At 44.3% G+C, this 13,459-nt stretch overlaps 1 protein-coding gene across 3 annotated transcripts in view; it reads right to left on the bottom strand.

Annotated features, from left to right (window-relative positions):
* Window positions 1-1,271: 1,271 nt before the first annotated feature.
* The window catches only part of DIMT1 (DIM1 rRNA methyltransferase and ribosome maturation factor), a 57,449-nt gene continuing 45,261 nt past the window's right edge, over window positions 1,272-13,459 (bottom strand). For all 3 annotated transcript variants that reach the window (XM_069222638.1, XM_069222632.1, XM_069222623.1), the window contains 3 exons: window positions 7,297-7,360; window positions 5,929-6,035; window positions 1,272-1,862 (listed from right to left, as the gene is read on the bottom strand). In XM_069222638.1, coding sequence (XP_069078739.1) covers window positions 1,820-1,862; window positions 5,929-6,035; window positions 7,297-7,360 — 214 coding nt within the window. In that variant the 3' untranslated portion in view covers window positions 1,272-1,819. The remainder of the gene's footprint in view (window positions 1,863-5,928; window positions 6,036-7,296; window positions 7,361-13,459) is intronic.

A 13,459-nucleotide genomic window follows, 5' to 3' on the forward strand; every position in this document is an offset into this window, starting at 1 on the left:
AGGCTTCTGCCTGGTGGTCATAATCCCCAACCGCCAGCCTGTCCATGGCGGTAAACACCGCCATGGAAAGGCTGGCGGTGAGGGGGACTCGGGGTGACCCTGCACTGCCCATGCACTCGGCATGGACAGTGAAGGGGCCCCCAGGCACAGCCCCATCGCGCATTTCACATGCACCCGCTGCACATCAACATTGCAGCCGGCTCTATTATGAGCCGGCTGCAATGTTGATGTGACTTTTCCGCTGGGCCAGCGGACGGAAACACTGTTTCTGTCCGCTGGCCCAGCAGAAAAGCCATAATAGGGATCCACATATACCACCTGCACTGGCGATATAGTGGCGCCCGCGGCTTCGGCGGTCGAAGTCGTAATGAGGGCCTAAATGTCTAATACGTATCTTAATTAGTATAATAATAAAACAAATGATGGGATTGCACTCCAGCGTTTCAGCAGGCTCAAATGAAGGTAAGTGATGCAAATATTTCAAGTAACTGTACAATGAGTAAGAAATAGCAAAACAATAATTCACTTCAATCTTTTGACTGACAAAACATTGTTTGCGAATCTTCCCATTTGTGTCAGGAGAAGTTAACGTTTCAACACAAGCATCCACCATGTTTGCACACAATACTGTGGCCCTCATTATGACATTGGTGGGCAGACTGTGCAGCCTGAACTCCGCCGGCCCTATTATGGTTTCCAGTGGGGAACAGGGCCTTAAACTTGCAGCCAGCTGCAATGTGCTGGTGCAGCAGCACCCGTTGTGTATTCTACTGCCCGTAATTCGGGCAGTGGAATGTGCGATGGGGCTGTGCATGGGGGCCCTGGCACTGCCCATGCCAAGTGCATGGGCAGTGCAGGGGCCCCCCTAGGCCCCCCATTCTGCCAGCCTTTCCATGAGGTGTTTACCGCCATAGACAGTCTGGCTGACAGGAACTCGTAATCCCCAGGGCAGCGCTGCCCTGCCGGATTACAACTGCCAGGCTGCAGGATGGTGGCACCTTAGCTTGGCGGTGTCACCGGTTAGAACGTGGCGGCTCCGGCACGGACATAATGTGGCGGTTGGACTGCCACTGTGACTCTGGCGGTCTAGTGACCGCCACGGTCATAATGAACCCCTGTTAATTAATTCACTATGGCTCAATGGACCTCAAGCATACAATCATGTTAACGAAGTATGTTTTCCAAACAGTGCATGCAGTTCAAATATGGGAACATTTGATGCTAACAAATTCGACCACTCTGTGCAAAATGAGTTCAAGGAGAAAAACATGTTAAAAGTACTCTAAAAAGTTTTATCATTTATAAATATAAGGGGAAAATATGTCATTTGAATTCGACATAGAAACTATTTTGCAGCTGTAACAATAGTGGTTCCACACGACTGCTAAAAGTTATTTTTCTTTCTAGCTCTTTCTTACAGATTCATTCAGGTTGTACCTGCAATAATTTGTGTGGCGAAAAGGTTTCCCCGATTTACAATTTTGCAGCTCGGTACAAGGGTTAAAGTGCCTTGTAAAAATTGATGGAGTTCCATTTCAAGTGTATTTTTGTATTAGTTCTAATATATTTCTTCTCTGTTGATAGAGTCAGTGTGTTGTACAAAACATTTTTCTTCTTTATTGCAACTTCTGAGGGCATCACATTCTATTGCCTCTAATAACAAGAGGGCACAACAACGCTCCAATAGATTTCCTTTGTTCAGGACACAATTTGTTTTGTAAACAGTCGTCCTCACACAAAATAGCAGATGTTTCCACTACCAAAACAACTTCATAGGTTACTGTTGATGTAATTTATTTCCACTATAAAAGTGCTTCATTCAGGAGAAATGGATGCCTTCGGCGTTGAATCCATGCAGAAGTCTGAAAAACAGAACAAATTTTAGTTGGATCAGATGGCAACGTTATTTTATTTTACTGTGTGTGTATAGCAAGAAAATCATTGATAGATACACCCACATTGGTACATATTTTTTTTGCTTAAGGCCACCCTGCAGCACTAGAAGGGAACATCGCCAAAAAAACATGGTTTAAGACAGAAAAGAGCCTCTCCGCAGCAGAAGTCACAAAAGGTAGAAATGGAAACAATCTGAAAGTTATCAGGCAGGCAAGAGAGTTCTGCCATTGATATACTGTACAATTCACCGAAGGAATGCTCATTCTTAGCAGAAGAATGAGTTACACCCTTGGGGAATGAGAGAAATGTGAACGGGTGTCTCGCCTCTGAAAAGGAGAAAAGGTTGTGGGTTAAACTACAGAGGGTAAGGAATGGGCCTTACAACAAAGTCCCCTGCAGCTACTTTATTGCTCAGTGAAAAACTGAATCACGATGTAAAAGGAGCTTCTGATTTCTTCCTCCTAGGAAGAGAAGAGAAAGGTGTGCAACACACAAACTATCCGTTTAATTAAACCCGTATTTTGGCCAGTGGAAAGAGATCAATAGATCACCTTTAAAAATATAAAGGTCAGACCTGTATAATAACTGCTGATAAACTATAAACTTCCCAGCTATGAAGACTCTCTAAACTCAAGTGCGGGAGAGTTCCACATCAAACAGTTGAGCAAAGAGGGCAAGCAGAGGAACTACTGTCCACAAGCCTAATTGTTAAAGAGTACACTCCCCTCATCACCTTTGAAGCACCAGATGAAGAAAGTGGAGAGTAGCTACAATAGTTGAGGCCCAGCAGCTTAACCTGTTCTGTGCGTTGGACAGCTCCCAGCCATCCTCACACGAGTCAGAAACTCCCTCTGGTGTGGGCACCAGAGGGATTCCCTGCTGACTAAAACTGTCTCGGAGGTGGGGGGGGGGAACAGCTTCCCCACCTCCTGATGCTGTTTTTGATATTCAGCTAAATGATAATCAGTGCGTGTGGGCTGCTGAAGTAATTTCTCCAAAAATTACAGTGAAATGAGCCAATAGGCTAATTTCACTTTCTCTACCTCAATACTCTTGGGGCCTACCTCAGCCCCCGAGCACCGATGCAGACGGGGAAGGTTTTGTTGAAAAGGAGAGAATCTCTCCTTTCCAATGGTACCCCTCCCCAAGTGGATCCCTGCTTGGGGATTACCCAAGGAGGGTGATTACTGATTCCCAAGCAGGGATCCACTTCACTAGACACCAGGTAGGAGGAGCATCCCCTTGGGCAAGGGCTTTTGCTCCACCACCGTCTTTTGTGCATTTTCAGTCTTTCTGCTCCCCTGGGGGAAAGGTCGGGACAAATTGGCACAATGGAATGGCCATGCCACCACCCCAAATAAACGGGAACCAAAGTCTCCCTCCCCCGCTGCCCCCGGAGGACAGTAGCCCCAATATAGTTTGTTGGAAACCGTATACAAGGGTAATATCTCATGAATGAAACACACAATGAAAAAATTGCTCTATTGAGTTCATTACTTAGCTTAGCTAATTTAAGCTGAGGGCATCAAGAAGTAGCAGATTAATTGCTAGATACAAAGGACACTATAACTGAACATCTGAGAATCAGCATTTGTTTAGCAAAAAATAATCATCAAAGAATAAAATAAAGCCACGTGAATGAGCGATGGTGCAGTGCTCTTGTGAATTAAACATTCAGAAAGTGGTAATAACACACTGTTGCACATAAAAAGTACAAACATCCATCAAACTGCCATTATATTATTAACGTCAGAAGACCATGGTGAGTCCACGGTCTCCTGTGGATGTCTTTAAAAAGATAAGCGAGACCAGTGGCGGCCGGCAGCTTAAGGAGGGAGGGGGGTGGGCAGGAAGCACACACACACGCACATCCATTAACAACACTCATACCATTCAAACGTGCACGCTCGCACCAAACATTCATTTTAAAACATCACACACACACACACACATTCTATCACACACGCATGCACGCACATCCATTAACACGCATAACATTCAAACATGCACGCATGCACCAAACATTCATTTTAAAACATCACACACACACGTACCTTCAGCCTCGAGGTCCCAGGAGGGTTGGGGCTGTTGCCTTCCCTCATTGGCTGACATTAGGTCAGCCAGAGGGAAGGCAGCAGTCCCAGCCACGTTACAGAGTGGGATGGGGTCAGTGAGACTGCTGACCCCACCCCACTCTGTGATGAAGTGTCACAGATTGACACTCGCCCTTGGCGCTTCAGGGCTTAAACCTAAAGCGCCCAGGGCGAGTGTCAATGGGTGACTCTTTCCTCGTCACCCAGGGGAGGGCCTCAAGGCACCTTTGCTGGGCGGAGGAGGTCACACCCATAGGAGCTGTGACCTCCTCAGCCCAGCAAAGTTCAGCTCAGACAGCCAGGCGTCTGCGCAAATCGCGCATGTCTCACTCCTGGCTGTCTGACCTCAAAATGAAGAGTGTCTGTCAGGCCGACCTTTGTTCAGCCTGACAGACACTCTTCATGAGGGGCAAAAGGTGGGGGGGCGTGGCCCCTCCACCCTAAAGGACGGGCTGCGCCTGAGCAAGACTGTCCAAAGTGATAAAAGTGCTGGTGTTTAGACCCCAATATGAACTAATTCTCCAGGACCATCATCAGGATAATGTTGAAGACATGAACTATGTAACTTCACTCAAAAATAGAACAATGGTAAGTAAACAATCAATTTGTTCCTGGCAGTAGGAAAGATAGATTACAATGGACTGCAAGTTCATGGTTGAAATTGTGCGTGGCTGAGAGAAGATCAGGCTAATAATTTACCTCTCAAAAGGCAACTATGCACAAAATATTGTCCTTTACTAGTTAGTTGGTAACTCCTGTGTCTTAATTTTAGACAGAGATCGAAAATTTGGGCTCAAATCCCTGCTTTAAACAAAGGCCAAATTCATGTTACCGAATTTCTGGCCAATTAATCAAAAGGGCATTACTGGTTGGTAAAAATCTATCAGTGAAGTTGCAGCATTTTCTGTGTCCCACATCTGCAAAAATATTTATTTAAGCAAAGCCCCATTTGAGGAAGGCGTCATGCAGTACTTTCGCCATTTAGGTCTCCACCCCGGGATGCTCAGTACACAAGACTAATGGTGCCACTACAAACAGGATTGGCGATAGCGGGTAACTTTGTCTTGCACCACAGTCCAGATCCCAACACTCCAATACTGCATAAAAGACTTTGTTAACAAAGAAGCCTCAGACAGCCTATAAACTTGGGGTTATAGTTCAGTACAGAAGCACTTGAATCAGGAATCCCTAGCTAGCCGTTTTAACCAAGTTCACATCTTCACTTCCCAGAATTTCTCCATAAAATTGGCTAACATTTTTAAAACAGAGCATTATCTTCCTGTGCTAATGAAACCAGACAGGTCTGCATGTACACATGCATGATAAGCTGCTGCACTGTGCCAATATATTTTTTATTATTTGTGACATCTCCATTTAGCATAGACTAAGGCTCACTTTTAAAATCTGTTAAATCCCTATTAGCGATAAGCACCATAATTATCCTGGATTCATCTGCATTGAGTGGTATGTTACCTACCATGGGTTCATCAATGAACTTCTACAGCCTATCCAATAGGGCAGTTCTCTCTAGCAAATATGTGCCCATAGAGACCTATGACCCTTACTGAGCTGCTGCTTTCTCAAGAGTAATCAAATGCTGTGTACTTCACACAAGTCCCAGTTACCTGGGTAATCAAGGCAGCTTCTATGTACTCCTCTAACGGTTAAGCAGCCTATAACAGCAATCACTACCAGTAAATGCACCGTAGAGTAGATCTATTTATACACACTTTATCAACCCAGTTATCAGACGTTTTGCAAAATTCCTCTATATAACAATGTATTCAGGTATGTACAACATGAAGCATTAACCTTTATACTTTAAGCATTTTTCTTACAAAAAAACAGTAAACAGATCACACTCTTGTGGGATCTATGTTCTTGTATGGGGATAATTTTGAAGAAATTAAAGGATTAATAAAAACTAAGATTGCTTTACCGAATGAAATCATCAATATCCATTTGCCGTGCACGCTTGTCACTAAACTTGGCCTCTGTGAGAATGCTTTCTACTTTTTCTGCAATGCTAAACTGTTCAGGAATCAACTGTAAAAAAAAAAAGGCATAGATTTAATCACAGATCTGCACAGCAAAATAATTTGCCAAGTTTTCTTATTAAACTCCATAAATTCATTCTTCACTGATCAACTACCTTACAAAAATGCATGTCCTCAGACAGAGGTGTTACTGTTTTTTTTATTTTTTTTATAAACACACTAATGGTCACAGTTACCTAGAATAAAAAGCATAAGGCGGACCAGCACCGGTATAAGATGTAGCCCAGTCAACTCACCATAATGCTGAAAAACAGGGTATAAAATCTCTCAGTGCAATCACGTTAGTTAAAGCTAGTCCTCTCCTATGTCCTGCATAACAATAATTAACTGTGCATATAAAGGTCAACATTCCTCCCCCACCCTCCACCTGTAGGGACTAATGGAGAAGGATATGGGGTTGGGGTAAAGCCACAGGTGGCAGAACTGGGGCATGAGGGCTAAGGAGCAGTCAGTAATCTCCACCAGGAGGTGCAAGATCTCAAACCAAGTAGTTAAACAAGGGCGGTGGTTGGGAAGTAGCTGCTAAGTTTCAGGGGTGTCAGGTATGCTCTATGTGGGATATAAAAATGTATAAGTCGGAAGTGGGCATTGCAAATAATTTTGGGGCAACCTCCCACAGTTTATCCCAATCCTGCCAGTCAAAGGGGCCCCCAGGTTCGTTTCCCAACAGTCATATAATGCCGTGAGGACCCTTATGTCTCGCATTAAGCACAAGGGTCCACAGATGTGGCAAATCAGTGGGGTGGGGGGTCTGCTAATCTAAGCATTCCCAGTGTATCCCTCCCTGGGAACCAGCCCATGCACTATACTGTAGCTGAGTGGCAAGGTAGCAAGAGTGGAAGTCAGGGGCATTCCTCTCATCGTCTGTGGTCGCTTGCTGCAGTTTAGCCAGAGGGACCCTTCTCTTTCCCTTACGCAATATGAGATCAATAAGGATAGTGCCCAGCTCACGAAACGTAGCACGCGGTTTCAACAGCAGGAGTACAGCATAAAGAAAGAGGTGTTACTGTTAGTGACAAGAAATGTTGAATCAAGTCTATACTGACTATTTTATACATTCATATTCTGAAAACTACTACTCCCATCATACATTATGAAGAGCTTCTGCAGCATGCACAAGGCTATTTAAAAATATTTATTTAGCATTTTAAAGCAAACAAATGTGTTCTTATCCTACAAGACTACAACATTCACACAAACTGGAATACAAATGCATTTTTATTAGCATTCCCTGTTTTGTTTTTACTTACAATATTATGCAAAGAACAATGAATTCTGTAATTTTTCTCCAGTAATTCTTGCACTGCACTGGATCTAAAAAACAAATACCCAATGGTGACGTAGCTTTAATGTCAGAAGATACAGCATAAATAAAGTGCAACAAGTCTAAAAAATCTATACATGTATCAGTGACATTAGAGAGCATTACACCAGTAAGGTATGCAAGGTGCTTACAATGCACTAGCCCAGGCTTCTCCAACGAGTAGATCGTGAGCTACTGGTAGCTCTCTATCTACCTGTAAGGAGCTCTCCTGTTTGCAGCCCAGCATATTAAATTAGACTTTTTTGTTTGAATGAATTACTTTATCTATACTAAAATTAAAAAGCATGTATGCAAGGTGAAAATGTGTGCATTTACAGAACTCATGCTGATGTTTTGAGAAAAATGGTTCAATTTGCAAAATATATTTAAAGCTGATGTTTGCGTTATAAATTATAAGGCACTGGGAGGCTCTTTGCTCATATACCTTGGTGCCAGGGGCATTTTAACTATGGCTGTTATGTATTACCCACAAAGAGGCATTATGAATTGACAAAGTCTTTTTGACATTGGAACCGGTAACCCTTCCTGACTCACTGAGGTGAATACTGATGGTAATCTTGCATACAGTGGCCACTAATGCAACCTTGACTGATAGATCTTGAAGTAGCTCTTATTACAGAAAAGGTTGGAGACCCCTGCACTAGCCCATGCTTTGGCCTAGTTACAGAAAGCTAAAACGGTTTGTGAGATCTCATGAGATGAGGAATACAAAATATAGGAAGGTTCTTGCGGTTGGCCCCTTTCACCCCTCCGTGTGTTTGGGTCAGATTATTGTAGCTATTTGAAGCTACCCGAAGAATTTTCATTCACAATTTAGATTAGCCCAGGGGAGTACTTCCTTTCACCAACCTCCAGTCTTTCATTGGTGATTAGTTTGATCTGACAGACTAACTGGTATTTTCACTGCAGAACATAGACTGGGGATTGTGCCTTGACTGCAGTGGAGGTGCACTATCAATATTTTTATGGTTGAGAAACACACCAGACAATTTCCTCAAACTGCAGCTGTCTAGTTAGTTCTCCATAGCTCCCAAACCTGTGCTGGCCCAAAAGCAAATTAAAGCTGCCTGCTACCTTCTCGCTCACCTCACAACCTAATCGAGTGCAGAGAGGCAGAAAGAACAATGGTTGACCTTCTGCCCTCCTAGATGCCCTATCTGTGACCAGTACTCCACTTAAGAGTTCTCTACTTAACTACTACGCTCTACATATGAGCTTGTTGCCTCCTGCTTCTGCCCCATCTTTGTTGCATGATGAGGAGCCACAGTCTAAAGACTGTTATCTACATTTTATTTAACGCATACATATATATAAAAAAAAAACATATGGCTTGTCTTTTATTGCATTTAATATTTTCTAAATAAAAATTCGTTATTTTAGATTACTTTTTAACAATCTTTTTAAGATCACGTCGTCAGTCAGACAAGTTAAATTAGTTTCTCCAAATGGTCTACTTTTGCATGCTTCTAAGACATTACAAGGTTGGTTTGTCCCTTCTGAACATGGGGTGCAAGTATTATTTCTGTTTGTCAAGACAAAGGGTAGATGCTGAGTCCCTGTTTTCCCTCTCCTGGTGTTTTTAACACTCATCTCAGAGCAGAGGTTTGCCGTAGGCTTTCTAAACCATCAGCAGAGCAGTTCACAGTGCAGCATCTACTTGTTCATTTAGCAACCTATCACAATATGGATACTGCTGATGAGCCAGACCCTGCCTTCAGCCTGTAGGAGGAGGCCGCCTGCCCGATCACCTTAGCTCCCTTTCAGGATCGATTTCAGTGGACTACAGCCACACCTTCTGCTGAAACTCCATCGAGCAGCCCGTGAAATGCAATGTTCCAAGTTGTTCAACTAGCAGAATCTGCAGCTCACCTGGTATTTGCCCAACATGGCAGGACTGGTGGAGAATAAGGCAGTGTGAGTGTGTGAATGAATGTCGGTGAGGAAGGGGATACTGGTTGTTGCTCTGTGAGAAGCTGTGAGTCTACTACAGGCATGACCAGCAGACATGCCTGAAGTGCTGCTGATCCTAGGAGAGCCAAATGCACGAAGCTGTGACCCTGGAGGAGAACATGAAAAAGTACAAGGTAACAACCATCCACAATAACTGTAATAATCAAAGTTCCAATTTTTGTCACAACATGGTCATAGTGTACTCTAGACTTAGGAACTAGAAAGTGTAGCAGGAGCATTTTGATACAGAGGTATTTTCCGGGTAGAAAGTAGGGGACTGTGGTGGTATCTTTGGTCTTCAGTGTCACTCGCATCTTTGGCCCAAACTTTAGAACATTAAACCTGTGTGGGAACGTGTGGCTTCCAGCTAGTTGGTTCACTAACTAGTGGTGGGTGCACTGGGACTGGGGTCAGGAGTAGTGTTTAGTTTGATTGAGTGTGCGCTCAAGTGTATTTTGCAAGTTTGGGTCCGACCAGAGCTATCTCAGACTTCCAATAGTTTTCTTGGTTCAATGTGGGACAAGGAGCGTGTGTCAAGGTAGGGCGCGTGCCCCCCAGAATTTAGGTACAGCCTGGTGTGCCGGTTCATAGTGCAGCGCAACACTACGGCCACCGTAGTGTTACACTGCCGGCACTAGTACAGCTGCGGCCCCCTGAACAAATTTCTGCAGTGACCCATGACAAGGAGCTGGACGATTCCTGGCATTCCTGCACTGTGCACCCCAGCTGTAGCAAAATGGGTTCCGTCTATTCAGGCCATGCAGATTTTTCACTTTTTGATCACCTTGTTTTTTTGGCCTTTACTGCGGGTGGGCCTCACTACTTGAGTCTCATCCACAGTTATCACATGATAGTTGGACTACATATGTTTAACACCAGTGTCTGCCTTATAAGATAAGGCCGCTGCAACACAGGTAGGATAAGGGGCACTGGGCTGGTTGTACGTGAACATGTGGCTGCATGTATGTGTGCGAGCTGTGCGTGTGAGGCTACCTTTGTGCACAGCCAGGTAACTGTGTTCACGTAGCCTGCGCATAAAGAGTCAGCAGGGACAGATGTTGACCTGGGGTCACCTCATAATATTAGTGGGTACTCCTAGATAGGTCAAGAAAGGTTACTGGATTATCTGTAGTCTCACTGTATTATACACACAGGGAAAAATCTATCTTAAATTGGAGTTCTGCTTTCCTTTGACCTATACAGTTCAGTTAGATGTCAACCCGGGGAGGGACATGCACACTGAGCTAAAATATGCAGGACCCACGAACATACATGTTCACCTTAAGGGTCGTAGAGAATTATCATATTTCTGTGGCCCCAGCTCAGAATCAGATTCCAGACTTTTTGTCACCCTGTTGGGCGGTGTTAATTACTCTGTTCCCCAGCAGAGGGAAAAAGGCCTCACCACACAAAAAGAGCAATTATCAGTGCTTCACTCAGCTCCTGAGAAGGAAGGGGCGGGAAGGAAAATCTGCATCTGGTAATTAGGGGCCACACTGCACTGGAGTTGGGACAGTCCAAGCCCGCTAAACAAAGGAGTAAGCCCAGACATTTGGAGCCAGCACAGCAGTGGGCTCTCCCCTTTGGGGTTTTGGTGGGAAAGTCCTTGGTAGTGATTGTAGGAGTAGAGATGGAACAATTTGAGGAGCTGTGCCCATAGACCACTTGATAGCATCATACTGGACTGCCCCAGAAGCTGTGCAGGAGGATATGAACAGGGTGAAGGGGGGAATGTGGCATCCTGGGATTGGCCAGGGATACCTGGCATCTAGAACATTTCACCCACACTTTTAAACTCTTTCACATGGGAGAGACAGAGTTAGACCATGGACTTGGACAACAGCAATACCATGGATAGATGGAAGAAGATGCCTCTGATGCCCTAAGGGCTCTGTCCGCACCTGAACCCAGGACTAGTGGGTCTCTCCAGGGCCAGCAAGCCTGTCCCCCTTATGTCCCTTCAGGAACAGTTGGGGGAAGACCGGGACTTTTGTGCTCCAGCAAGAGAGGAACACCAGAAGCCAGGCAAAGGAGAGAAGCTTATGCAAAGAGCTAGTGAAACCAGCTCTCTGCAAAGTGTGTCACTTTGAGGTCAGAAGGCCTGCTGAAAGGGCTCCAGGTGGCTAAGGTTATGCACCCTTGAAGATTACCCATTTAAATCTGCTTACACAAGTGAAATGGAGAGCATGGGGTTTCGCTGCAAGATTTAAAAGTACCCCCAGGTTGACCAAAACCTGGGGGTCAGTGCAGGAGCAATTTATTTCTGTGCCTGGAAGAGCTGGTGTGCATGGGCCTCCCTCCCCTATGTTCTGATTTACCCAGTGGGCGCTCAGCTTTCTGGGGGCAGACATGCCAATACTGGAGCATGTGAAGGTCGACACTGAAGTCATATGGCCCCAGAACTCCATCTCTTGGACCCCAAGCCGAAAAGCTGGGGAGTGCAGCAGAATTCTTGGGCTGCCTCCACTCCCCCATGTGAAACCGGGGATGGCAGTGGGATGCACCACCCGCAAGAAGTGTGGGTGTGAGAATGTGCACATAGCACTTTTGCTCCCACGCCGGCGAACTTCAAGGTTGGTCCAGCGGGGATCCAGATGGACAGTGCAGAAGTACGCTCAGCACACCACCCCAATGAAAAATAAAATCCAGTGCATCGGGGAGTCCGGATGGGACTGGGCACTCCGTTATAAAAGAACACAACAAAAACAAGGAAAAACCTGCGTGCCAGACGGCCTCCTTACCAGAAAGAAATCAAATATGCACCATCCCATGTGTGGGTGCACTCCATAATGCCCTGCAGGTATTGGCTTACAGCCTTGTTGTGGTAACCCCAGGGCATCAGGGGCACCACAAATGTCTCTAAGAATGTGTTTTGGGGCTGCAGGAGCACAGCGGTGCCACATATGTAACATTTTCAAAAGTAACCCTGTGTCCCCCAGGTCTAAGGAAATGTGACCTAGTGAGACTTTGCAAGGTTTTAGAAGCACTCTATGCTGGAGCTTTTGCACTACAGCTCGGAAGTGTGGGGACCTCTAGTGGCTGGTCCCATGGCTCCATGCAATGTAGATAACGTGGTTCAAAAGAGACGCAGGCACATGTTATGTTAATTTTGAATGCTTCATTTCAGTGGTATGGTTCTTAAGCTTTTAACTTCTGTGGAGCCCCACTCAACCCATGGAACCTAAGGACCCCAATGAATCATTACTGGGGACTCCCTAGTAAGGCATTACTAGAAGCTAGGGACTCCAACCTCAGCATTTTCAATTATGTGAACTGAAAAACAATATGCAAAAAATACAGAAACAAACATTCATCAAACAAATGGGCAAATGATTAAATATTTAAAATACAAACAAATATAAGAAAATCAGAATTGTAACTTTAATGGTAAGGATGGGGCATTTCTAAATTCAAATGAGGCCACTTATCATATGTAATATATTCTGTTTGATGCACTTGAACTGCTTTCACAAATTGATCTAAGAATATGTCCAATTTCTAATTCCTTCACATTTACAGAATGTTGAAAAATCTAATATTTTATAAATTGCTTCTTAATTTATGTACACTTTATTAATCCGCTAATATTACTTAATTTTCAAAGAAGCCCTAGACCCCTTGAATAGGCTTCATGCAACCCCAGGGGCCCCCGGACCACAGATTAAGATTAAAAAATGTATTGCTGGCATCGTATGCAATGCTTTTTATTAACAATAATGAATGGATTTAAACATTTGTTAGTGGTTCCGGTAACAAGATAGTGATTTTTAACACATGGTTATTGGTCTTTTTATGTGGTGACTCTTGAAAAGCCCATTGGCTTGCCTGATATTCTGGGGTGGTGACTTCCCAACACAGTAAATCAGTCTGTGCTATTGAAAATAACATTGGCATGTTCTATCTAGTAGGGGAGTAGTGAGTATGATTTGGGGGATTATGACCCCCTAGAAGTCAAATGTGGTTTCAGAATGTCACCAAATGTACTTCCACCTACCTTATGTATTTATTTGCAAACTGGTACATAGTATTTAGTAGTATGTGTGTAGTAAATGTACTTTTCCTCTTTCAAGGAAAATGCAGAGAATTGAAATGATTCATCGATTGACAAAAAATGGTGATTACTAGCCCACATCACCTCC

This window comes from Pleurodeles waltl, chromosome 1_1, assembly GCF_031143425.1.
Source record: "Pleurodeles waltl isolate 20211129_DDA chromosome 1_1, aPleWal1.hap1.20221129, whole genome shotgun sequence".
Classification (NCBI taxonomy): domain Eukaryota; kingdom Metazoa; phylum Chordata; class Amphibia; order Caudata; family Salamandridae; genus Pleurodeles; species Pleurodeles waltl.